We start from the raw sequence: 27,679 nt of genomic DNA on the forward strand, positions 1-27,679 counted from the left end.
TGAAATTTGCTGGGTGACTTTGGACCAATCTCTTTTAACATGACCTATTTCACAGGGTTGTCATGACAATAAATGGAAGGAGAATCACGTCTGCCACCTTGAAGTCACTGGAGGAAAGATAGGATAAAAATTGGGATTACTATTCAGTGGCTGTAACCAGGAAATTTTTTTCTGGGAAAAGAGGTGGTGAAACTCACATGCACCATATGTGCATGTTCAAAGCATGTGCGTGCTCCTGGGACCACGTGATGATGTCACTTCCAAGAAGTGACATCATCACGCAGGGCGAAGCAAGCTGGCTGGGTTTAAATGTCCCTTTCTGTGCCACTGTGCAGCAACATGGAAAGGGGCATTTAAACCCCGGCTTCAGCTGCCTGGTGGGGACTTCCCCACCAAGCACCTGAAGCGAGCCAGCTGGGTTTAAATGGGAGCAGAGAGGGAGAAATACTGAAGGGGTGGAGGGAAGAGACAAGGGGAGGGGGCATAATGGGGAAAAGAGACTGAATGGGCTGGGAGCAGGGAGGTAAAGAGATGGAGAATGGGTGGGTAGGTTAAGAGGGGAAGTGTGACAGGAGGTGGAGAAAAGGGAGAAAGAGTGAAAGGGTGAAGGGAAGAGACGAGGAGGAAGGAGACAGAATGGATTGAGGAGAGGGAGGAAAAGAGATGGAGAATGGGTGGGTGGATTAAGAGGGAGAGTGAGAGGAGGTGGCGGAGAGGGAGAAGAGTGAAGGGACAGAGAGAAGAAGGGAAGGGGACAAGGGTGGGTTCATGAGGGAAGGAGACAGAATGGGCTGAGAATAGAGAGGTAAAAATATGGAAAATGAGTGTGTGGGTTAAGAAGGTAAGAGTGACAGGGGGTGGTGGACAGGGGGAAAGAGTAGTGAAGAGATAAAGGGGTTTAAAGGAATTAAGAGACAGAATGGGTCTGAGGTGGGAAGGTACAGAGATGGAGAATTAGTGGGTGGGTTAAGAGGGGAAGAGTGGCAGGAAGTGAGGGGGGGAAAGAGAGGGGGAAAGAGTGAAGGGGTGGAGGAGAGAGAAGGGGTGTTAAAGGAGGAAAGAGACAGAATGGGTTGGGAGCTTCCCTCCTCCCAACCCCTTCTGTCTCTTTTCCCCTTTAACACCCCTTCTCTCTTTCCTCCACCCCTTCACTCTTTCCCCCTCTCCACCCCTCCTGTCACTCTTTTTTTCTTGATCAATCCACCCACTCTTTCTGATTCCTTACCTGCTCTTTGCTTCCTTGCGCCAAATCCGTTGTCTCTTTCCCCTGTTACCCCCCTTCAGTCTTCCCCTCTTAACCCATTTTCCATCTTTTTACCTCGTTGCTCCCAATCCATTCTCTCTCTTCCCCCTCCAATTACTCCTCCTGGTTTTAATCCACACACCCATTCTCCATCTCTTTTCCTCCCTGATCCCAACCAATTCAGTCTTGTCCCCCCATTATGCCCCCTCCCCTTCTCTCTTCTGCTGGCCAGCGGCATGGAAAGGAGCATTTAAACCACTGTGTCAGCTGGAACAAGGGGGGGATTTTAAAGTTTAAACATTAAACTGTAAACTCTCTCCCTTGCTCCAGATGACTGTCAGAAGGTTTGATTTTAAACTTTAAACTTTAAACTCTAAACTCTCTCCCTTGCTCCAGCTGACTGTTAGCAGTCAGTTGGAGCAAGAGGAGGGATTTTAAAGTTTAAACTTTAAATTCCCTCCCTTGGTCCAGCTGACTGTCAGTAGTCAGTTGGAGTAAGGGGGAGGGAGATTTTAAAGTTTAAACTTTAAACCCTAAATACCGCCCCCCTTGCTCCAGCTGACTTGGCAGTCAGTTGGAGCAAGGGGGGGATTTTAAAGTTTAATGGTCACACTACCATTTTCTAGAGGTGCCGGAACAGTGTTCTGCTGCATTCTGGCTGAAAAAAAGCCTTGGCTGTAACCTAATAGGAGACTGGAGGCACCATCAGAGCGATGGTGTGATGACCCTTCTGGGGTGAATGTGTCTAGGGTTGCCAGGCTAATCAGCCTAGGTTTCCTATGGTAACTTGTGGGAGTGCTGTGGGCAGGGATATGGGAGGTGGAGGTGACATCAGTAACATTGCTATGTCATTTCTGGGTACAACCTGGAAGCAACAAAGGGTAGCTGCCACCACCTCCTTACATCCCAGATAAGATACTCCTTATTTTCTATATGGCAGTCTTAGTCCTTATTCGAAGTAAAGGCCACATACACTGTATAAGACCCACTGCAAGAGCTGTGGTGCCCTACGTTTCCCTTCTGGCAAGGTCTTGGGTTTGTCAGACCCCTCCAGTCGAAAGGTCCATCGACATGGCATTTAACCTGTGGTCTAACCAGCTCTTTTCTGGCTAGGCCACAGGTTCTTCCTTTTTGCTGCTTCTCTCCTTCCCCTATTTCAAGCTGGTTGCCTCATCTCTCTTCACCGGCTTGGCTGCGGCATTTGTGTGTCTTGGACACTGCAAAGCAATACCAGCTGGAATCCTGACCTGGCGAGCCATGAACTTGCTGAGGAAGCGAGCCCAGGGATGAAGAATGCAGGCATCAAAACTCAGATCGGCTTTGCTGCTGCTGGCTCGGGTGAAAGAGACCAGAGCGAAAGCGGTGAGGCAAGAAAACAAAACAGGAGGGAAGCGAATGGAGTGGGAGTGTGAATAGCAGAGTACGTTTCTCCTAAAGAAAATTCTCAGGGTTTTGTCTGTTTGTTCAGAGCCATCCAGAAATACTCTGCTACTTTGATGCATTGTTCCAGCATCCCCGTAGCAATGCAAATAATCTTAACATTTGTTCAAGGAAAGGAGCCCCGCTGGAGCTGCTGTAGTGCAGGAGCTAAGAGAAATGTGCTGTGGTCTAGATGGTCCCTGGCTCAGATCTGACTTTGGTTGCAGATTCACTATGTGGCCTTAGGCAAGCTACTGTGTCTCAGTCTCAGTCTTCCTATGTAATATGTGCGTAAGGTGCCATCAAGTTGCAGCCAACATAGGGTGACCCCATCACGGGGGTTTCAAGGCAAGAGATGAGCAGGGGTGGTTTGCCATTGCCTGCCTCTGTGAAGTGACCCTGGACTTTCTGGGTGGTCTCCCTTCCAAGTACTAACCATGGCTGACCCTGCGTAGAGCCCAAGATCCAATGAGAGTAAGCTAGCCTGGGCCATCCAGGTCAGGGCCTTTTGAGTAATAAAGGGATATTAATATCATTCTGAGCTTTTGCTAGGATTACAACAAAATAATGGATTGGATCCAGTGATCTGCCAGTGGAAGCTATCTTCTCTTGTTCCCTTTCTGCCTATCCATCCTTCCCAATTCTGGGAAACTAGATTCCTGAGGTCATGGGCCCTACATGGCCCTACATGGACTAAGAATCACATGGGTGACTCCTCCTTCTTCCCTCAGAAGACCATTAATGGAAGAGAGCTGAGAGGGTGATTTTGCCCCATTTACTCTCCCAAGGGAAGCCCCCTGACCTGCATGGTTATTAGCCCATGTGGTTCCCGCGAATCCAGGAATCTAGTTTCCCAAGGATTCGCACCCAGATTTCCATAGTTCAACAGAACTGGATTCAAGACCTTTGAAGGCTCTTGGAAAAGAGAGCAATCACTTGCCTCCTTTAGTAGTAATGGATGGAACTTTCCATTACACTGTGTTGGATTTTATGAGACAGTAGCTCCCCACAGTTCAAGTTTAATAGGGGAAATGAACCAAGTATGGAGTCAACTCATCATACAGACAACAGATTGGAGACTGCAAGACTGAATGCTCTCTCTTATCAAACTCCCAGAGTATAGAAAACCAGGATATCAGAGAAGAGGTTCTAGCCTAGAAGTTTTCCTGACAGGCTAGTTCAGTATATCTAAAGATTTTTCCTCCCTTGAGGAAGAATTCTAACATTCCTAGTTTGCATTCTGAATTTTATACACTTTTGTTTCCATACGATGCAGGAGACAGATATTTACTGTTGGAACCACCAATCTGTGTGTTCATGGATCACGTTCCCAAATGCAGTTTTTCATAATCCAGATTCACTGAGCTCGCCCATATTTGTCCCTATTGAGACTGAATAAAGCCCACAGAAATGAAATACAGAGAGAGAAAGAGAGGCAGTGAGAGAATGCACTGGGTATTCTTTGCATGCTGATAGCACCTCTCCAAATTTCTTTCTCAATCAGCAGCATTAAACAAACAGAAAATCCTGATCCAACAGTGAAAAAAAATCACTCCTGATTTTCCTTTGAGATTTACCTATTATGTACAACTGGAATGACTTGAGTAGGCTTTGAGGTGTCTTTTGTGCATTACTGACACCTTATGAGCAACTGGTAAAGTATATTTTTTTCCTTTTGAATTTCTAGGAAAAGCTCAATAAGGGCCTGGAAACTCAATTGCTACACTTCAAGAAATCTGCTAAACCCCAGGTATACCTGGAGTTAGGTGATGGCTGCTTGTTTGAAAACCTTACTAAGGACACATATGAACACATGAGGGTGCCTTATACACCACTGGGCTGTCAAGGTCAGTCTGGTCTACCCGGACTGGCAGCAGCTCTCCAGGTCTCAGGCTGAGGTCTTTCACATCACCTTCTACCTGATCTTTTCAAATTTGAACCTTTGATCCTTTGAACCTTAAACCTTCTTAATGAAAACAGATGCTCTGTCACAGAGCCACAGCCTCAACCCACCTAGAAGGCAAAATAGGGAGAATCCGTATATCTCTGGACATGATACTGTCCCATCCAGGCAGGAAAATCCAGGAGGCAAATTACAGTAGTAACTAGTAAACAGATATTAGTAAAAAGTAAATATATATAATATCTAGTGATGTGTGGATTCAGTGCAAGAGGTGATTTCTTGAACAGTGATAAGAAGTTTTTTAAAAAGCACAGTTTTGGCAATGAAGCTAGAGCCCGGGTGGCTTGTGGTACATCCAGAAGTATGCCACAAGAAAGTTTTCCAAAAAGATCTTTCTGATGCATTTTTCAGGGGAAAACATAGCCCAAACTAGTTAACAGTGCAGCTCTAAACATAGTTACATCCTTCTAAACTCATCAAAGTCAATGGGCCTAGAAGGGTGTAACTTTGTTTAGGATTACATGTTGACTCTGTTAACTAATCCATAGAAAGGCAAGGCAACATGAAAATAGATCAGAGTATTAAATGGCTGAAACTGAAATGGTTAATCTGAAAAAGGGAAGAGAACTGAGAGTTGCAGTGGACATCTGAAGACTTCTGCTTTGTGTGAGTGATAAAAGACTTAAAAAAAAACCCATGAAGACTGTAGAAAATGAGAGCCTGCAACACTGAGAAGAACGCATCACTATGATATCCTTTCCTGCAATAGTGTGCTCAATCCTGATCTCATAATCACTGAAAGGATATAATGGGAAAAGAAAGGATTGAAGAAAGATCAGCAAAAATATCTGGAAATTGGCATAGACTTCCTTATTAGGAGAACATGAAGATGCTGGGATTGCTTGGCTTTGAGAAGAGATGAATGGGATTTAGGAGTTATGAATATTCCTTGTCACCTCTATGTGCAATACAAGAACAAAAAATTATAAACATAACTCAGAAACTAATTTAAAAATTTAAAAAAATTGCACCTCCCTATACACATTCCATGAATTTCTGCATGACAACCTCCAAGGTATTTACTAAGGGTCTTTTTTTGGTATACTTATGGATTCACCAAGGAGATCTGAACGTGGGAGAGAAAAGTGGCCATCAGTGAACCCCAATAACAAATCTAACTGCATATCATGTTTAAAAGTCACCAAAACTGAGCAGAATTCTTACTGTTTGAGAGACTAGAGATGGTCACAAACCAGGAAAATTGAACCATGCAGTTTGTGGTTCCACATGGTAACAAACATTTACGAACTTATCCCAGTTGGTGAACTGGTTTGTTTGGTACGTGAATACATCACTTCTGGGGCAGTAGAAGGTCACTTCCGGGGCTGCAGAAAGCCCATCCCCCCTGTTGTCTAGGAAACTGATTGATCGGCACCAGGCTGTCTGCAGTGACGAACCAAAAAACGAACCAAACAAACTAGCCTAAAAGCTCTGACGAACCGCCAGTTCATGTACCACAGTTCTGCAGATGAGCAACTTTCCTATCACCTGCTACCTGATCCTTCTAATTGGAAATGCCGATGGTTAAACCTAGGACCTTCTGTGTGCAGAGCAGATGGTCTCCCCCTGAGCCACGGCCCCTCCCCACGGGGGGACAAAACTACCTGGAAGAAAATAAAGAGCTAATAATTCATAAGAAACACTACTTTAGCACTTAACAGGATTTTTTTTTCTAATTGTAAGAGGGCTGGACCTGATTGGGTCTCCAGCTGGTTTTCAGATGGGGAGGAAGACCTCTTCCATTTTGCCCTTCTAGGAACCTGTGAAAAAAATTATATCTTTTTGGAGAGCATGTGGTGTTTTTCCTCCTTGAATCTGTTTTATTCTGTAGATTCTATTGCTTGCAGTTGATTGTATGGACAACTGTATGGTTGACCACAATGTTTCATCTCTGTGGTTTTCATAGCTTTTTGCTGTTTGTATGATTGGAACTCCCAGCATTTTATTTATCTATTTACATTATTTATAGCCCACCCTTCCTACTTAGACTCAAGGCAGATTACACAGAGTAAGTCAATGCAATTAACTTGATGGGACATCCAATAGACAATGCAATTGTAGAAAACTGGAACTAATCAGAAATCTAAACAGAACTGAAGCAAAACATAAGTATTAACATGACACTTTAAATGATGCAAAAATTACATGATAGGATTCTACTTGCAACAACAGACAGTATAAGAGAGTGGTTAAGAGTAGAGACATAGGCTGTTTCCACGCACGTTGGATAATGCACTTTCAATGCACTTTAGTTATCCTTTAGAAGTGGATTTTGTGTTTCACACATGAAAACCCAGTTCCAAATGATCACTAAAGAGCATTGAAAGTGCATTATCCAACGTGTGTGGAAGCAGCCTAAGAGTGGCAGGACTCTAATCTGGAGAACCGGGTTTGATTCCTCACTCCTCCCTTTGAAGCCAGCTGGGTGACCTTAGGTCAGTCACAGCTCTCTCGGAGCTCTCTCAGCCCCACCCACCTCACAAAGTGATTGTTGTGAGAATAATAATAACGCACTTTGCAAACCACTCTGAGTGTGGCATTAAGTTGTTTTGAAGGGCGGTATACAAATTGAATGATATTATCATTATTACAAACTATGCACAGCAGTACAGACTGCGGTCTCTTAACTCTTTACCCAAATATCTTTCTGAACCATTTTGTTGCAGTATAGCCTTATCATCTGTATAGAAAAGCTCTCTTGAGCTTTGCATAGTTTGCAGGAAACCAGGAAAGGAGGGGCCTTCCTAACCTAAACAGGCAGACCGTTCGATAAGGTGGGGGCTACAATGGAGAATGCATCTGTACAGGTAGCTGCCATGGTGGGGCATAGGGAGGGAAACAGTCCTTTTCCCAGGTAATGAATGACCAAGGCCATGAAGGGCTTTTCATGTGATAGACAACACCTTAAATTGAGCCTGATAACTGATGGGCAGCCAGTGGAGAGAATAAGAGTAATACGATGCTCAATCTATTCCTGAAAATAACCAAGCCATGGAGTTCAGCAGCAACTGGAGTCTCTGAGTTGATTTTGAGGGAAGACCAATGTAAAGTGCATTACAGTAGTCTAGCCTCAATGTTACTGTGGCAAGAATCTGGGTGGCCAGATCGTTGTGACCTCAATCTTTGGTTAGTGATCATGGAACTTGCTCGAGGCTTAAATTTAAGTCATTCATTCCATTAACTGGAATAAGTTCCGAGGTCTGCAATCTACGGACTTACAGCTAAATGGGGCTCAGTATGAACCTAAACACGGCTCATTAAAAAAGAAAACCAGGTATTTAGGTGACGGCTTAGTAGAGGGCTAGGTGGGAGGCTAGAATAACAAGGATGGGAAGGGAATGGCAGGCAAACGATTTTTAGGGGATTAAAGGGCTTCTTAAAGATGCAATACAGAAGGGGAAATAATAAAAGTGAACAGTTTCCAGGAATCCCAACATGAACTGTTTACACAAGTGCACTAAAACAGTCCAACAGAGTGCGCCTGTGTATATTTACTACTTACTGTGCCCCTTCCTAATGAAGGACTCACAACAACCAGTGTTAGGGCTATAGAAAATGTATGGATTATTAATCCGCATGTCCTTTACCAGTAATATTAAACTGCATATTTTCAGTTATGCAAATGGGTTCTCTTATACTGCCTTTTTGTTGATTTCTCTTTCTGAATGCTGAAGTCATTTGGCTCTTTGATTATGAAAGGTGGTTGATCCCTAGTCTTGTTCGGATTGGACCTACATTTTCTCACAACAGGCTATGTTTTATTATTTATTTATTTATTTATTTATTTGTTTGTTTACTTCATTTAAACCCCATTTTTCTTCTCAGTGGGGACCCCAAGGTTGCTTACATAATTCCCCTCTCCTTCATTTTATTTCCACAACAATCCTGTGAGGTACATCAGGCTGAGAGGGTCTGGCTGACCCCAGGTCACGCAGAAAGCTTCCAGGGCAGAGTGGGGATTTGAACTTGGTTCTTCCAGATTCTAGTCTGACACTCTGACCACTATACCACACTGTTTTCCCAAGCCCATTCCAACATGACCTAACTAATGCTGCATTGATATATTTTATTTCTGAGAGGCTGAAGCCCACCAGTGATATCGTCTGAGGTAGCTCGAGAGGCTGAAGCCCTCCGGTGATATCGTCAGAGGTAGCTCTTGTCAACAGGAGAGCAAGATGAATGTGAGCCAGCAGATAACCAGAGCAGGTCTGCTTCGTGCTATGATTGGGGAGGAGGCATAACTCAGAGGCTTTCTTAATGAGTCAGGGAGTCTCAGCTGACCCGGTCTAGTCTGCGGATACAAGAAATCTTCATTGGTTAAGTGTAGCGATTCTCCTTTGGCAGGCTCTCCCATGGGAGTTCGTCCCGAGGGAGTTAATCTGGCTCCACCTTTATGGACATATCGATGGCTGAAGAAATTTTATTCAAGAGCAACTTTAGTGCGCAGGTTTTCTGGAGTACCTGCAGAAGTGGAGTTCTTTGCTTCAGGTAAATTATAAAACTGCTTAATGTTTTTCATGTGATAGTTGTTATGGGAAATGGCGGTTTTCTTTTCACCAGGGTTGTGTTTTAAATAGATAGCCTATTTATAAATATCTATTTATATTTATTTATAAATATTGCCTATTTATATTGTTTTACATCATTTTAAATTTCTCGTAACCCATCTGGAGACGGGGACGTCTGTTTTATAATGAAAAGGTGAGCTATAGATGTTTTAAATCAATAAGCAAGCGATGGCAGTCTTCAGGGACCACATTTTTCTTTGTGGTTTTTTTTGGCGGGGTGGGGGGTGTTACCAGAGACAAACAGAGCTATTTGTCTGGAACTTGGAATAGTCAAGGGAATATGGTATGTTTCAATCGTCATTTTCAAGCAGAAAAGCTATAATTAGAAAAATAATCTCTAAAATGATGCAGTTGGAAAATTCCAGTTCTGGAACTGGAATTATGTCAGATTATGAAGCAAAATAAAACAAATGTATAAAATGATACAGTGATGGAACTGGATGGGGGGACCATTTCCAGAGAGTTTTTCTGAACGAAACCTCAGATCTCTGCTCATGAGACCCTTAGACTCTGAGCTTCGAGAGACACAACTGTCCCCCTTTTAGTTCTCATTAAGCACAGACTGGCTTGTGCGGCTCTTGAAGCTTTTAGAAGCAGCTGGACTTCGGCTATAGATGCTCCTATTGTTATGCTATATATATTGTTATATATATTGTTATATTGTTATGCTATATATATTATTTAATTTTAATTTTATTTAATATATTTAAGAGCCTCGTGGCTCAGAGTGGTAAGCTCTGTTTCAATCGTCATTTTCAAGCAGAAAAGCTATAATTAGAAAAATAATCTCCAAAATGCAGCCCAAGCTATGCTCATGATCTGAGTTCAGTCCTGGTGGAAGCTGGGTTCAAGTAGCTGGCTCAAGGTTGACTCAGCCTTCCATCCTTCTGAGGTTGGTAAAATGAGCACCCAGTTTCCTGGGAGTAAAGTGTAGATGACTGGGGAAGGCAATGGCAAACCACCCCGTCACAAAAAAAGTCTGCCAAGAAAACATCGTGATGCAATGTCCCTCTCATGGGTCAGTAATGAGTTGGTGCTTGCACAGGGGACTACCTTTACCTTTTAAACATATTTATATACCATGGGTTGGACCCAATTGGTTTTTTTCACAGCTGAAAAAGAGAAGAGCGGGATCCCCTTTGACTACCAAAAAGGCTATGCTGGGGATCACGGGACCAGCACAGAGAGAAGCCATGTGAGAACAGGGGTTGTAGTAAGAAGGGGAATGAGGGAAGCAATTGGGAAAACTATTGTGATCTCCCCACCTGCCAAAAGACCACTCAGGTACAAAAGCTTCCCATTAGCAACCACTATTAACATGTGCTGAGCTGCTCAAGACCTCACAGCATAATTCTGTGAAGGAAAGAAATAAGGTACCAAAAATATTGTTCTTGCCACTCTCATTTGCTAAAATAATAACAATAAAAAGAGCAGTTAAAATCACATACCGATTCCATTCATGACGGGTGACTCGCTATTAACATCCAGAACAGTGGACAGGTCATGTTCCCCTTCGTGTTCGTTTAAATCCATGTTTGGCTTTTGGGAGCCATTCCCAAAATGTCTAGAGTCCTTCTCATAACTGGCATCTCCATTCTGTAGGCCGTTGTGGGTTTTTTTCAAGGGCATAATCTGTAAGCCACTTGGAGTAGTCCGGTAAGACACCGTTTTAGCCGCTCTGTCCCCTGAAGAGGCCGGTTTTGCTGTGTAACTCTTTTTTGGCTTTGGAAAGGCCGAGGCCATTCGCTTCTTTTTATGAGACAAACCTTTGCCCTTCCCAGTGTCAGTCGGTCTGTGTGAGATTTTGTCCAAAGATGAGCCTCGGCTCTCTCGTAAAAATTTTGGCGTGACAGCTTGCTTCCCGTGCTTTGCTCTCTTTTCTCTCGTGATGTGCAGGCCGTTGAATTCGTCAATAAATTCCTCACAGTGCAGCAAATGATGTTCCGGTTCCCAAGTGTCCTCATTGCTTCCGTAACCTTTCCATCGTATCAGATACTCCCATTTCCCTTTTTTGTTCTTCCTTTTGTCTACGATCCTTTCAACCTAAGAATGAGCAGGGAAGCCAAAACCAAAAGAAGAAACACCACTGTTAAGTTGCCATAGGAAGAAATAATTCAGCATGATGGGAACACACATGGGTTGAGTTCAGATATAATGTGAATCCATAGTTTACCTTAATTACAGTCAGGCTGGGAAACTAGGGTTTGGCTATGACAAATGCTGGTTTCAGCACTTTCTCTCTTTTCCCCACCTCCCCTATACCGACTCATCTGGCTTTGCACTTAAGATGCTGTTAAGGAACAAACCACCATGTCCACAGATCAAGATGGGTGGCCGTGTTAGTCTGTCTGCAGCTGCAGAAAAGAGCAAGAGTCCAGTAGCACCTATAAGACAGACAAAATTTGTGGTAGCGTAGCTTTCGTGACTTACAAAAACTCCTACCCCATCACAAATTTTGTTAGTTGTCTGTCTGTCTGTCTGTCTGTCTGTCTGTCTGTCTGTCTACCTATCTGCAAGAACAGCAAATGAAATAAAATAATCAGAGTGTAGGGCAACAAAGGGGTTAGAGACCCAGGAATTATAAAACTCTCTTGATGATCTGGAACCAATCGCTTTCTCAGCCTAAATTGCTACAGGTATAAAGTAAGTATAAAATGAATGAAGGGAAAATGGCATTCTAAGCTCCTTGGCGGAAGAACAGGATAAAAATATACTAAACATATAAAAACACAATAAACTAGATCCAGCAATAAAACCAACCAATTCAGTAAAACAGTAAAAATTGCCTAAAGAAATGTCAGCAATAAAAGCAATTTCTGGTCATCCAGACAACATGAAATTAACAGCAAATAAAAGAAACGTGGTAAGTGAAAGTGGCCAGTGAGAATCTTTTCTCCCTCTCTCATACTACTGGAATATCGAAGTGCCCCCTCCCCCCATGAAACTGATGGGGAGTCGATTTAGGACAGACTAAAGAAAGTACTTCTTCAGTCAAAAGAGATTTAAAACTCTGTGACACCATGTAGCAGTGGCAGTTAACTTCTTTATGTATGTATGTATGTATGTATGTATGTATGTATGTATGTATGTATGTATGTATGTATGTATGTATGTGTGTGTGTGTGTGTGTGTGTGTGTGTGTGTGTGTGTGTGTGTGCCGTCAAGTTGCAATCAACTTACGGTGACCCCAGCAGGGGGCTTTTTAGGCAAGTGAGCAGCAGAGCTGGTTTGCTACTTCCTTCCTCTGCAGAGTCTTGCTTGGTGGTCCCCTGCCCACGTACTGACCCAGCTTAGCTTCCAAGATCAGCTGAGATTGGGCTATGCTATACCACTCCACATCCTGGCACTTACCTTAGATGGCTTTAAAGGGGAATAAGACATATTCATGGAAGGTGGGTCCATCAACAGCTGCTCACGATGTCTACATGGCATCTCCATGTTCAAAGTCAGCATATCTCTGAATTATGGTTGCAAATTCTGGGTTGGGAAATTCCTGGAGATTTGGGGGGTAAAGCCTAGGAAGGGCAGGAATTGAGGGTTGGAGGAACCACAGTGGGCTAAAATGCCATAAAGTCCACTTTCCAAAGGAATCATTTTCTCCAGGTGATCTGATCTCTGTACTCTGCAGATTGGTTGTAATTATGAGAGGTCTCCAGGCTCCACCTGGAGGCTGGCAACCCTACTCTGAATGTCCATTGCTCAGAGGTCTACTAGAGAAGAAGGCTTGCCTCTATGCCCTTGCTTGCAAGCCTTCCGGGGGTACGAGAGTGGCTACTGTCGGAAGCGTGGTTCTGGACTGTATGGACACTGGCCAGTTCCTGCAGGGCTTCCCTTACATTCTTAGGTAGCTCCCAGGACTGTCAAGAGGATTAAATGTGATAACTCCATGGACCACCTGACCTTCTAGATTTTCCATTGGCTGACCGATGCAGAAGACCCACCTGACTTTTTTGGTGCGGGTTCCACTTTGGCATCACATCATAATGAATGATGCTGTTTGTCGAAGAATGCTACAGTTAATTTAAATGGATAAAAGAGATGGCCCTTGCCAGGTTAATTTTGTACGCTGATTGCGACCCTATTTGTATGTTGATTGCAATGTGCTCCCACCACTATAGACAGATGACTATTTTCAACCATGAAAACAATGCTATTGGAATATACGGCTTTGCTGTCTGTGTGACTGAATCTAATCTTAGAAACTTGTACAGAGGGATCTCTGAGGAGAATGCAAGACAAAAGAGCAAGATGGAAACAGTTTTGAACAAGAACGTTTAAAATAAGACCGCATTGTCATCTATCCCAGCAGCCAAGACTCCGCAGAGAAGCTAAACCAAGTATGTAAAAATATTTTTAATGGATCACATTCTGTCCCATCTCCAAGACTGAATTATGTGCTGATTACTTCTGTTGTATGCATGCAACTAGGAAGAAGGAAGGAGCAAAGGGAAAGGTAACAATGGCTGTGAAACTACAAAGGAAGCAATGTTCTATTTTTGCATCAATCCAATGTAATAAGCGCAACATCCTTGCACCCTGGTCCATAGCACACACAGCTGTAGGTCATCCTTGCTCTGGAGCCAATGGGCATCAAGTAGGTTGCTGTTTGAGGGGGTTGTGAAAGTGCATACATACAAAGCTGGCAAATACTCGGCTGGGTCCAGTCACCTTTTTTACTCTATCTTAGCTAATTCCTCTCCTTCTTACAGACCTTGCCCTACATGGCAGTAGTTCTTCAGGGTCTAAAGCACAGAAACGTCTCTTCCAGCTAACCTATCTGAGAATTTTTTAACTGGAGATTGAATTTGGGACTTTCAGCACACAAAGCAAGCGCTCCACTGCTAAGCTAAGAATTTTTCTATAGCTGGCACCAGCACTTTGCCATGTTCTTGGAGGAAAAAAAATGGTACAGAATCGGAGGTTTCTTAATGCTTGATTAGGAATTTAATTGTTGTAAGGAAATGAACTTGGTCTCCCTTCGAACAGAGCACGTGCCCATTTAGGGATTCTCAAATTGCAGAAAAAATACCAACTTACGGATCCTGGTTCCTTCAGTAATTTGAGTTATTTGAACTATCACCAGCTGCAAAATAAGGATAAAACCTGGTCAGCCTTCCTTAATGGCATTGCATCTTGATATACCATCCCAGATGAATTACTCCAGCCTTCGGGAAGCAATGTTGACTGAAAGGAATGCGTTTACAAAGAGGATGCCCTAATTGATAAATTTTTGATCAGAAAGACAAAATTTGCTCCATGGTATAAGACCATCAAAAAAGACCATACTAGAGTGCATTATCTGACTGATATCACAGTCTATAAGCTCAGGGTAGCATTTTCATCATTATTACGCTTCCAGTCTATGCCAACTGAGATGCTACTCGAGCGATTCCAAAAAAAACCATCGATCAGCGTATATGTATCTGTGGAACCTCAATTGAGGATTTACCACACTATGTTTTAAACTGTCCTTTATACCAGGAACCAAGGGGGAAATTTCTCATGAGTATTTTATCTGATTTCCATCTTCTGTCTCATAGATCCAGACGAGTTAGCCATGTTAGTCTGTAGTAGCAAAATCAAAGAGTCCAATAGCACCTTTAAGACTTGGTTAGTCTTAAAGGTGCTACTGGACTCTTTGATTTTTCATCTTCTGTCTGATTCTGAGAAACTAAATTTTATACTTTCAGATACAGACCCTTTATTTCGAACAGGATGGCCTTCTACGCCCTGGCTGCTAGGAAAATAAGGGCAAATGTGGCAGCCAGGAGAGTAAACACTTGACATAGATTGTTATAAGCTGCTAGAAACCATCTGGTTTTAATGTTGTTAACTTTTACATTTTAGGTAAAATGCATTTTATAGCAATCTTATTTACATGCATGTAATTATATTTGTATTCTTGTATTTCTCTGTTTTTTAATGGTTTTGGATTGTGAAGGCCTATGGTCATATACAATAAATTCAAAGTAAGTAGGAAATGGATTCTCCTGTTGTCCTTGCATGAGATCAGTACATCTGAATCCACAGCTATGGTAGGAATCACATTCTACACTTTTACCTGTATTCTTACAGAATTACAGGTATAAATTCTTCAGCCCCGTTACGAGAATGTCCACACAGAATAAGTAGATCAGTTAACACAAAATATCTCCAGTTGAATACAAAAGTAGATGCTATCTTTGAAATAGATAATGGCTACATTGCATGATATATATTCCTGGGTAAAATCTTGGAATCGACTACATGACCTGGGCCTATGCACACTGGACTGTATGTGTATGTGAAGCTTACTAGAAGGTTTTCTCTGTGTGGATTCCAGAAATCAGAGAGCAGGACAGACATGCTGAGTGGACGAGGGAAGTGCTCCTTTGTCTTAAGAGTTGTATCAGCAGTTTGATTGCAAAACATCTGACAGCCTCATTGAGGGGTATAGATGCTAATGCGTTCCATCCCTTCTGACTGGAGGAGATTGTCTCTAAACATCAGAAAGTTAAGAACTGGCTGCTACAGATACGATTCAATGATTAACCAATTATAACAGGTGGATTTCCAGCTATGCCATCTTGGAAACTCTTTTATAAGATCTCTTATAAGATCAAGATCACAAATGTGAAAAATAAAACTTTATGTACACAGGACTATATTTTTAATGCTGCATGAATGCATTTGAGCCCTTTGAAGAAAACGGTTTACATCGCAACTTGGCGCTGAGACGGTCTACAAGTGCTTCTACCGGCAAACTTCTCTGCTCTGTTCACTGTCAATCTGCCAGCACAAATATACTCAATCTGCTAAAACCATTTTGGCCTGGTTGACTTTGAACTAAAACTAGAGTTGAAGCTTGGTTTGATTTTGTAGTTTGATATCATCATATTTATTTCGTGGGCTTAGCTGTAAAACAACTGAGACAAAGAAAACATTGTGTGCTTTTCAAAAATAAAAATGTGTCATGCTGCTACTGAAAAAATACAGCAAGTGAAGAAGTAAACAGCACTTAAAATGAAACAATTCAATTACTCTGTGGCTTTCAGGCTTCACGTACCCATGCCAGTTGGTGACATGGGTGCTCAAAGTGAATGTCTATTAGCATGGGCACATGGCACAGTTCTTCCCCCCAAAAGGTGGAGACGTTCATGTCAAAGTGGCACCTGTCTCACATATTACCATCTACTCCTTCTCCATATGAAGGAACCAGAGAACTCTGAACCAGAGTTCTGCCCCCATGTCATCACATCTGTTCCTGCCTGCATACCTCTGATATATAACAACATAATCCAAGCTCATCTCATACCATGCCAGCTATTTTTTGTAGCTAGTGCTAATTTTTCTATGCTGCCGCAAACTGCGACCATCATGGGATTGCTGCAAAACACTGCATGCATTGAATTTTGCTGCTTTAGGAATGCTTGCAACTAATAATAATAATAATAATAATAATAATAATAATAATAATAATAATAATATTTGATTTATATACCACCTTTCTGGATGACTTAACACCCACTCAGAGCGGTTTACGAAGTATGTTATTATTATCCCCACAACAGACACCCTGTGTGCTGGGTGGGGCTGAGAGAGCCCCAAGAAGCTGTGACTCACTCAAGGTCACCCAACTGGCTTCAAGCAGAGGAGTGGGGAATCAAACCCGGTTCTCCAGATTAGAGTCCCACGCTCTTAACCATTATGCCAAACTGGGTGTAGCACACAGTGCTAAAAGCTGATTTAGGTATAATGTTATGTGAGAGAGCCACGCAGCTCAGCCCACTGTGGCTGAAAGTTGCCACATGTTTACTAACAACTCGGGTTATCTCAGTAAGGTTGTATGTATGCACATTTGAGTCCATTTTATTATTAAGGTTCAGTGGGAATATACAAATTCTGCAGTCTGAGGACAAGACACCACCCAGAGTTCAAGTTCACCCTTTTCTTCATTGCACACTAGTGGGAAGTCCATAATTTAACTTCGTACAGATGATTTTGACTTTGCTTATTTCAACTTGGAAATGCTCCAAATATTTTACTACTCAAAAGGGAATAAACTATTATATTCTACATCTTCTCAAAATAATGGAGCTTCGGTTTAAAATGGGGGAAAATTATCAGATGCTAGAGATTAATCAAAAGGATCATTTCCCCCCAATAAGAAGCCAATTCTTGAGATTTCCTTTCTCCCATCCATTCACTCTTTAATTAGAACTCACGGATAACAAACCTAATCATGATTATATCCTCAAGCTTTGCTCATTTAAATTGGTGAATGAATACAATGGACTTTCTCTTTCAATTCCACTGGAACGAAAGTGGTTTCTAAGCAATGTGAAAAACATACAGCTGGTAGTATTTCTAAACGTGTGAATATAGCTGATAAAGTATGTTCAATGAGAAAACAAACACTTGCCAGTTTCAATGGCACCCACAAATGCAACTGTATTTGAATAATGTGGAAGATACATGTTTCCCTATTTCATTTTCCAATTTACACTGCAATCCTATACAAAATAATGTCCTTTTAAGCATAAGGAATTTAACTGGAAATGCGCTGGAAATTGAAGTACACGGACTTGGAAGGGTGCAACTGTGCTTACTTAGAAGGCTGTTTCATGTGGGCAGTTGTGTAAAGACCAACAATATTTTTGGGGTGTAAGCTTTTGATGGTTAAAGCTCCTTTTGTTAGGTATTGAATAAAGGGAGCTTTGACTCTTGAAAGCTTACATCATAGAACTCTTGTTGGTCTTTAAGATGCTACTGGACTCAAATCTTGCTGCTCTACTTAGAAGGGCGTAAACCTGCTTAGAAGTGCACGATGCTTACAGGGTCTGAATGAAAGAAGTGTGCAATACTGAGCACCGCATCAAGTAATGATTTTATTGTATTTGTATTTACACTGACAATGGATTTTATTTATATTGTTGCTTTTATATGTATGACCGATGTTGTTACCCGCTCTGAGCCCATTCATGGGGAGAGCGGGTTATAAATTTAATAAAATAAGGTAATTAAATAGTCTCTTTGCTCAACTTGCCAGTTTTACTTATCACAGTTTTAAAACAACGGATCAAAACAAAACACAAGGCAAAAATTAATCCTACAAAAGAAATGAGGTAAAAACGAACAATTACTGAATTAGGTTAATTACCTTCTGGATAGTAATGTACCAAAACTAATAGAAGGCAAATGCTTTAATTTTGAGGAAAATGGAAAACTTTGTAATCAACTTGGTAACATGAAGTGTTTGGTTGGTTAATTTGTTTGTTTTGCAGTTGAGATATCTAGTGTCAGGAAGAGAGAGGGGAAAGACTCTTTACTAGAGATGGGCACGATCCAAAAAAAAATTAACGATCAAGCTGATCGTGGATCGAGGCAACGATCCCAAATAAACGATCCACACCGATCATCTCCTGTTCCCAATCCATGGATAATGGATCATGGATCGTGGAGGCCAAAGCGGAGGGGCGCCCCGCTGTTCCCAGCGACACAGGAACGGTGGGTGATACCGGTGGCATCTGTGTTTGTGTTTGGCCATCTGTGTTTGGCCATCAGAGCTGCCTATCAGGGTTTGCAGGGATGAGATTGGAGTGCCCATGGCTACAGAACACCCCCTTCCCCCTCCCTCCCCTGGGTGTCTTCTCCCAACTGGTGACTGCTTTGCTGCTCCATGGTTGGAAGGAAGCCCTGCTGATCAAGGAAAACTGGGCTTCCATTCGGGTTTCCAGGGCGACAGGAGGGCAAACACAGCTCAGGCATCCCCCTGGCTCCGTTGCCAGGGGAATAGATTGCAAGCGCCTGAGTGTCTGGATCCCCGATCCGAGCCCGATCACCCCAATCCAGGCCCCTCCCAATCGCTGGATCGTTGGCCGTGGACGATCACGATCCGCCGGGTCACGATCGCGCTATCACCATTATCATGGGTTTTTTTCGATCGTAATGCAGATCGTGCCCATCTCTACTCTTTACTACACTGGAAAGCTGTTATCCAAAACACTTTTCCAATAAGACCATTTACTGAACTGTTTCTGTAGCTGACTCGGTTGCTAGTCCTCAGTTGGGCCTCCTTTGTGACAGCACCTTGTAATATCTCTGGACATTAACCTGAATGCTGAGCCCTTCCATATCTCACACATACATAATAGTATGTATAAGTGGATACATAAGAAATTTCTCAAAGCAAATTTCACCATGGCTTCATTAAGACACAGCAAACAAACTACGATGTACCAAGAACTGCAAGAATGAGTCTTTAAAGTTCTCAGGCTCTCCCTTCCCCTCCTTCTCTTGAATGGCTTGGATATTGAAGACTTCTTTCTTCCCAAGAAATCAGTTTGTCATGATGTTCAAATGGCATGAAATGATAAACTGGGGTTTATTCCCTTGCCTACACACCAGGATTGCAAACTATAGTTTAATCTAGTTAGGAATTCTAATTTGAAGGTAAGAGAACAAGCCATTGTATCATCTCAATGAATTCAGATAGCCTGATAGACTCTTTCTTTCTCTCTCCCTCTATCCCTCTTTTTTTTTTATCATCAAGCCAGAGGAACTAAGAAATGCCTCATCTTTATTGCACTTCTGTATGTGCTGAAAGACAGATCTTAGCCTCTTCATGGTTTTGTAGTTTGTTGGAACTTGGAGGTCTAGTAGTAAATAATGTTATTTATTAGGTTTTCTTGCTTGTTTTTCCAGTTTTGATGTTCACTGTATTTTTCTAGTCTAAATGGTTTCTTTTTTATTACTGGCCTTTAGTCCCAGTTGTTTGGGAGAAAGGTAGCTATATAAATATTTTTATATAAAAAATAAATCCTTAGTATCTGAGTGCCATATGAGTTGGGGAAAGAGGGACGGGGGAATTGAACAGACTACAAGACCCCAAGGAATTCTGAGGTTCAGTCTCATAATAGTCTGTCCACTGTGTTTGAACTGAGTTCCTTGTAATACTATGTGGGGGGGAATATCATCTTGTGGTGATTTTTCCCGTAATAAATTCTTTCCGAGACAGAGCTTTAAGATTTTTGAATTCCATTTATGTCCATGGTGGGATTCCTCCTTTACAGTGGCCTATCAGATATCTTTTACAAAATATGTGATCAAGGAGTTGAAATTTCTCTTCAAAGAATAAGCTTCACTGGTTCCTGTTAATACAGCCTTTATCACACAGCTATTTAAGTAAAGAAAGCTGACAAAACTAATACTGAGCCATTTTGGAAGAATTAATATTCTGGAAATCTCACTTATTTACTCTTTGCTCACCTTATGGGAATAAAGAGACTTCATTTATTAATGAGGCTTAAATGTGTAAAGCTCTTTTCAGAGTCCTTGTTGAAAGAAAGCTACTAAGGCATGAAAGGTTAAGATTTTTATTTAACACAGCATTATGGGTGCACTTTTATTCCCCCCAACCCTTTTATTGCTGCTGCCAGAGGGCTACGTTTGATCGTGAGTTCATTGGTAAACAATTCTCAGCTGGTTGGGCTACTCCATATTTGCATCTCTTGAGCCACTGAAAAGAATCCAAATGTATTTGTAGTTGGCTCACACCAAAGCTGAGAGAAGAGGAAAAAGAAAGACAGGAGGGTAACCCTGCTAGCTGTTGCTTCTTTTTTTCCCCAGCATGACAAGTTGAAACAGTAGTTACCACATGCAGAACAGACAATGGCTGCTTCCAAATGGAAGTTTTCCATGGTGCCCAGACTGCAGTTTTTGCTTTTTGTAGCATCCGTAGAAAGTCGTGCTTCTACCACTGCTATCTTGGGCACAGTGCACTTTCCCTCAAAGCTGCTTAATTCTGATCTTTTAGGGACGAGTGTGGTTCAAGTACATTATGATGCCATCTTGATGGGAATGTGCACATTTTCAAAGGTCCTGCCCATCCCGGTATTTTTCCTGCTGTCAGTTCCTTGTGACTACCATTCTTCTAGCTGCACATCTAGAGGGCATCAGTTTTAAAACTGGAAATGGCTATAACACTATAACAACAGAGCTATAGCAACTACTGATTTTAAAAAACCCTTTAGAGGCAGCAGGGGAAAATGCAGAGAAGATGGTGGCCACAAATATTATGTATTCTCGGTTATGATTGGTGTCACAGTCCCAGTTTTGTGGCTTGAGACAGCCTGTCCCTTTAACTTGCAAGGGCTGCTCTTGGTGGACCATAGCTGTATCTAGGCCATTGTCATTATTGCGGCCTGGTTCTGAGATTAGGAGTCCTTGCAAAGCTTTGGAATGTCCTCTCCTCTTTCCCTTCATCCGGTGTCATCTTTGGACATCTTTTGGCAACAAAGAGAAGATTTTTTGTTGTTTCAAACAGTTTTGAATGAAACTTTCCCTCTTTTTCGTTTCCTGCTTTATGGCTAACATGGTTTTATTTCATGTATTTATGGTCTTATTAAACATGGTTTTACGATCGACTGGGTTCAATCTGCAGTTTTGGTTTATTAGTGCTTTTTTGTTTTAGTTTTATATTGGCTTGGATCCTAGAGTAAATGGAAGTGGAAGAGGATTTTTCCATATCCCACGGCAGATTTCCTTAATTCATCCCTCATGTTCTCAAGGGTCTCCTGTCCTCCAGGAGCGCCATTTCAGGGAACTCTTTGGGCTGCAGCAGGATAGGGGAGGTTGAGGAAGTCCTATTCCATGGAAGCAAAGGTCTCCTATAAGTGGAGATTCGAGTGCAAAATCCAGGCAGTGTTTTATATTTTTACATTTTTAATAATTGTACACTGCCTTGATCATTTGAAATGTGGTGTTGGAGGAGAGTTGTAGGGATACCATGGACTAGAGGTTTGATATCCATACACCAAATAAAAAAAACAGATATATACCTAATCTGCATAATCCTGCTAAACCAGAGTCTGATTGGGATGCTGGATTCCAATTGGCTGGATAACACTTTTTTTTATGTGGCAGGCTTCTCTAAGGGCCAAGCTACACATGACGAATGACACTTGAACGGCAAGTGTATTTCTCCCTGTTCACTTGCCCTCCACTCAATCCACTTGCCGTTCAAGTGTCATTCGTCATGTGTAGCTTGGCCCTAAGCTTTTTTCTCCTCCTTTTGTTTCCAGGAATGAGGGGAAGGCAAGTTTCTCTCCCTTGGCCTGTTGTCCTTACATGTAGTGGCCCCCCATGCTCCCAGCTGACTCCTCCCCAGCCTCTCTGTCTGCTGCTTCCTGTCCCCTTCTGGCCTTGCACTACTCTCCTGCTGTGGAGTTTGCCTCTGTGTATAGAGCCTCCACATTGCTCCGCCCTCTCATTGATGCTCTGCTTCTGCTTTTCTCTGCGAGGCCCATGAATTCCTGCCTCCAACCTCCGAGCTCCAAAAGAGCCCTTCAAGCCACCGGTCACCTTTTAAACTTCACCACTAACCCTCTACCCCAGGCAGTATCTCATCACCTCCTCTGGCTTGGCTGTGTTTACGTCTGGTAGAATGGATGGCAGCTTAATGACACCACACTAACTTCAGTTAGAAAGGAAATCCCTTGCTACAATTTGGTTTTGGTGGGATTCTCTGGTCTGACATTGATTCTGATGGGATCCCCTTGCTTTGGTTTAGTTCTGTTGGGCTGTGTTGGTTCAGCTGGCATGGGGTGTGGGACTTGCATTGGGACTGACTTTGGGCCAGGGGTTGCCTTTGCTTAAGGTTTCCCTTTGCCTGGAAAAGCCTTGGAATGTTTTCCCCCTTAGGAAACATGTAGAGTGGATGGGGCAGCTTATTCAGGGGCCCATAGAACTGGACCCTGGAGTCCAATCTTCCTTGGGGGGTCTTTACTGGACAGAAACAAATAGGTTCTTTGCAAATTTGGTGGAGTTTGCTTAAAAAATGCCTCTTCAGCCCTCTGGATAGTTTTCCCCATAGGGAATAATGGCTGGATTCTCTAATTTTACTGGCCAGGATTAGGGATATCAGGGATACCGAATATTTATGTTATTCCTGATACCCAGATCTGGATTGAAGCAATTTTTTCAGATGCACACTGCTACCATGGACCACCAAAAAGACAAATAAGTGGGTTTTAGATCAAACTAAGCCTGAATTCTCCCTAGAAGCTAAAGTGATTAAACTGAGGCTATTGTACTTTGGTCTCATTATGAGAAGGCAAGACTCACTGGAAAAGACAACAATGCTAGGAAAAGTTGAAGGCAGTAGGAAAAAAGATGGATTGAATCAATAAAGAGAGCTATGGCGTTCAGTTTGCAAGACCTAAGCAAGGTGGTCAATAACTCTTATGTTTTGAAGGTCATTAATTCATAGTGTTACCATAAGTCGAAATTGACTTGATGCCATGTAACACACACACTGCCTTGGAAAGAATTAGTAGATTAGTAGAATAAATATTCTAATTGAATATATTGCATGGTTAGTCTTAACCCCCCCCCCCCCCGTTATCTCATGACACTGTGGAATCCTATCCCATGAGCATTCCTACAGAGGTTGATGAAGCTGTTCCCAGCTCTTTTGCCCTTACCCAAGATGGCACTTGTCCCATACGATCAGAACCTTTAGATCAGATTTAACAGACAAGTCTGGCACAAAAAAAGAAGTCTGTTTGGTCTGTGAAGAGACCAAAGAATCAAAGGTATCTTTGTGGCAGCATTTTCAAGCCCAACTGTAGAAATAAATCCAGAGGAGTTTGCCGTGTTAGTCTATAGTTGCAAAATAGTAGAGAGTCCAGTAGCACCTTTAAGACTAACCAACTTTATTGTAGCATAAGCTTTTGAGAACCACAGATCTCTTTGTCAGATGCATCTGACAAAGAGAGCTGTGGGTCTCGAAAACTTATGCTACAATAAAGTTGGTTAGTCTTAAAGGTACTACTGGACTCTCTAGTATTGTAGAAATAAAGAAAGCTAGATATCTCCATTTGTTGACACTCTGGCGCCTGCACGGATTGCTCCAGCAGACACATGTGGTCAATAGAATTCAAACCTTCACAGTGCCATGGGAGAAAATCAGAATGTCACCTGAACATATGAAACTGCCTTGTACAGAATCAGACCATTCGCCCATGAAGTTCACTTTGGCAATGGCTCTCCAGGGTCTCAGGTGGAGGTCTTTCACATCACCTACTCCCAGTCCTTTTAACTACCAGGAATTGAACCTGGGACCTTCTGCATGCCAAGTAGATGCTCTACCACTGAGCCATGGTAGATTTTGTACAGATAAGGTGGGTATAAATAAAAAAAAATCTACTCTTACACCAAGAAGGATCAGCTGAGTTTCTTCCTACTATACACTGCTGAAGACACCTTTTAAAACAAACAAACAAATAGAGCAGAGTATCCACTATATTAAAAAAAAAACCCAATTGGGTATGTATTTCAATGCATTACAAAATTGAATATATGAATCATATATTACAAAGGCAATGACAAATATAACAAACTCAAGTTGTAACCACAAAGTATTATCAAGGTGACATGAGCAATTTGATGAAATATAGCAGGGGAAATGAATCCATTTATTTTGTAATAATCTCTCTAGCACATCAATGAATCTCTCCCCTCTTGGTGGTATAGCCCAGGTGGTACACACACACACTCACCCACAGCTCCACACCCTTGCACACCCTGCCACTGGAGATGATTTAAAGCATCAAAGCCAGTAGTAAAAGGACTCCGAGTTTGTTAATTCCTTATGATTTCCAATTCAAGACTGATCAGAGCTGCCAGAACATTTTCGCACAGCGGTAATTCGTTTGGAAAGAACTGCAGTGCCTAAACCCATCCGTCACATGTAATTTGAGGACTGCCATACTCACTACATGCAATGGAAGTACAGATATGTCAACCTCAGTGCTAAATGCATTGTCTGCCACTCTGCTAAAGTGTTTTCAAAAGAGCCACAGGCTGCTTGGAATGGCTGAAGTTTCAGCTTTCTGAGGATGAACTGTCAGGCCCGCAGACCTCTTTCTCATGACCCAGGATGAGGAAGCTGCTTGCAGGAGATTTCCCGCATGCAGCTCTCATTCCTCCATTGTTCGGACATTGTTCTGACCTTCAAGTCATGCTGTGAGCCTCAGCTATTCTCTTTCATTTTCTCTTATGGAAAAATAATCTGAAGGTTTCAAGAAAAGCTGGTTGGAGGACTGTACATTGGATGAGCCCAAAAGACCTACTTCCATGACAACCAATCATAGCCATTTGAAAAGCTTGAGGGTGGCAACTTTTGATCAGGGAGAGCCAGTCATATGGTACATGGCAGGGCTCATTTCGAGGGGGAATGCACAGGAACGCAGTTCCGGCAGTTCCCCAAAGAGGTCACATATCAGGTGGCCCCGTCCACCTGACTCTCACCCATTTTGGGCCCGTTTTGGCCTGGATTGGGGCTGAAACAGTCTGGATCAGGCTTCTGATGGGTGGTGGATCACTCTCCCGCTCATCAGCGGCCCGATCCTGACCATTTTGGGCCCCCTTTCAGCCATTTTTGGCCCCTTTTGACATTTTGGGCCCAATTTCAGCCCTGAATGGCCAGGATTGGGTCCAAAACAGCCATAATAGGTGATGTCAGGGGGTGTGGCATATGCAGATCAGCCATACTAATAGCACACTGCTGGTGATGGCAAGAGGTGTGGCATATGCTAATGAGTTATGCCAATGAGTTATGCTAATGAGTTCCTCCAGCTCTTTTTCTACGAAATGATCCCTGGTACGTGGTCATATGGTACAAATTTAGCTTTCTGTATGCCAAAGCAAGTCTCACGTTTTCAGCAATATCCTATTCATATCAAAATCGATCTGTCTAGTCTAGTCCATATTCACTCTTCCCTTCCCTTTAGGAGCTCCCAGTGGCATACATGGTGATCCCTTCCCGGTTTTATGCTCCCAATAACCCCATGACATAGGCTAAACTGAGAGTGTCAACTTGCACAAGGTCACCTGACCATTTTCATAATAGAGTAGAAATTCAGGTCTCCAAAACAGCCATTTTTTCTAGGGGAACTGACCTCTGTAGTCTGGAGATGACTTATAATTCCTGGAGATCACCAGGCCTCACCTGCAGGTTGGCAACCCTAAGATCTCAAGTCCCTATTTACAGAGTTAGGATTAGTAATCAAACCAGATCATATTGTGAGGAAACCAGAGATGGAGACTGTGAAGCTTTTGTGCTATATGTAGTATGTCATGCAAATATCTCCTTTTAAAGCTAGCTAGTATTGACATTCTCAGGACGCTGGACCGAGAATGTGAGGTGACTGCAGCAGGTTCAAGTGATAAATAAATACTTCCTTCACTGAGAAGAAGAATGCTTTCAGACGAGATGACTCTGCAATTATGTGTGGAATGTATGATCTCGTATCAGCGTGTACTTTTCTACCAAAGAGCTGCAAATGGGGTGAAAGCAGCAAGTGAACTAGCAACGCTAATGTACACACTGAAGGTATAGCAAGAAGCCATGAAAACTATATAGAAAGAAGTATACAATATCTTATGAAAGTGACATAAATTGTGCCCCAATGATAGTACGTAAACTCTGTTCCCTTGGAATTTTTTGCTACTGTTGCAAGGGACAAAAAAAATCCCCAGTACATTTTCTTTTACCAAGGAGGTTGATATCAAGGTTGGGTGAGAAAATAATTGGTTCTGTCCTATAAAAACAACAAGCTAATGACTGAGACAACTCATGGGATTTGGTGGATGTGTAACGACTATCAGAAGTAGCCATGCTCAAACACCCACAGGTTCAGCTCATGTTCTGCTTGTTGGTTGTCAGCAGGGAGACAATTCTTCATTGAGCATTTTGGCTGTTCATAGGTAGCCTGATCCTTTTCACTGGGATACTTCCCACACATTTAGACAATAAAGTGAAACCAGTAGCATTTCACGCACGCATGTTCTCACACATTCCAAAGGAAGTCCTAGGGCCAAGCTACAAGTGATGAATGACACTTGAACGGCAAGTGAACAGACTCATATGTATTCCTCCCTGTTCCCTGTACATGTGAGTCTGTTCACTTGCCGTTCAAGTGTCATTCGTCACTTGTAGCTTGGCCCCTAGTCTCCCGCTTAGACAAGTTGGTGCTGCATGCTTTTCAGCAAGCAGTTTCTTAAATAAAGAGTGAGAAAACCAAACAACCAGAAAGAGATTATAAATAAACACTGTTTTTTTAAAAAAGGTTTCCCATTGGGTGTTCATTTAAGTCTGTGCTATCAAGGTTATTTGGCACGCCTTATGAGAGCCATAGCACCCCTTCCCTGGTATCATTTAATTAACTGACTTCACCATCTTAGACTCCTGGAGGACAGCTGATTTTACCTTTTGCGTAGATGTCAAGGCAGCTACAAGGCAGAAGGAAATGCAACATAGAGTGATTCCGCACACGTTGGATAATGCACTTCCAATTCTCTTTATAGATCATTTGGAACGGATTTTTTTGTGTGCAGAACAAAAAATCCACCTTAAATGATTGATAAAGTGCGTTGGAAGTGCATTATCCAATTATGGAATCAGCCTCCATAACCAGTTACTGCGCAGCTGAAAAGCTGTTGGAC

At 42.4% G+C, this 27,679-nt stretch overlaps 1 protein-coding gene across 1 annotated transcript in view; it reads right to left on the bottom strand.

Annotated features, from left to right (window-relative positions):
- The window catches only part of CDYL2 (chromodomain Y like 2), an 87,840-nt gene that overhangs the window by 32,644 nt on the left and 27,517 nt on the right, over positions 1-27,679 (bottom strand). Inside the window, exon 2 of the mRNA XM_055000553.1 lies at positions 10,642-11,236. Coding sequence (XP_054856528.1) covers positions 10,642-11,236 — 595 coding nt within the window. The remainder of the gene's footprint in view (positions 1-10,641; positions 11,237-27,679) is intronic.

Source organism: Eublepharis macularius, chromosome 16 (assembly GCF_028583425.1).
Source record: "Eublepharis macularius isolate TG4126 chromosome 16, MPM_Emac_v1.0, whole genome shotgun sequence".
Classification (NCBI taxonomy): domain Eukaryota; kingdom Metazoa; phylum Chordata; class Lepidosauria; order Squamata; family Eublepharidae; genus Eublepharis; species Eublepharis macularius.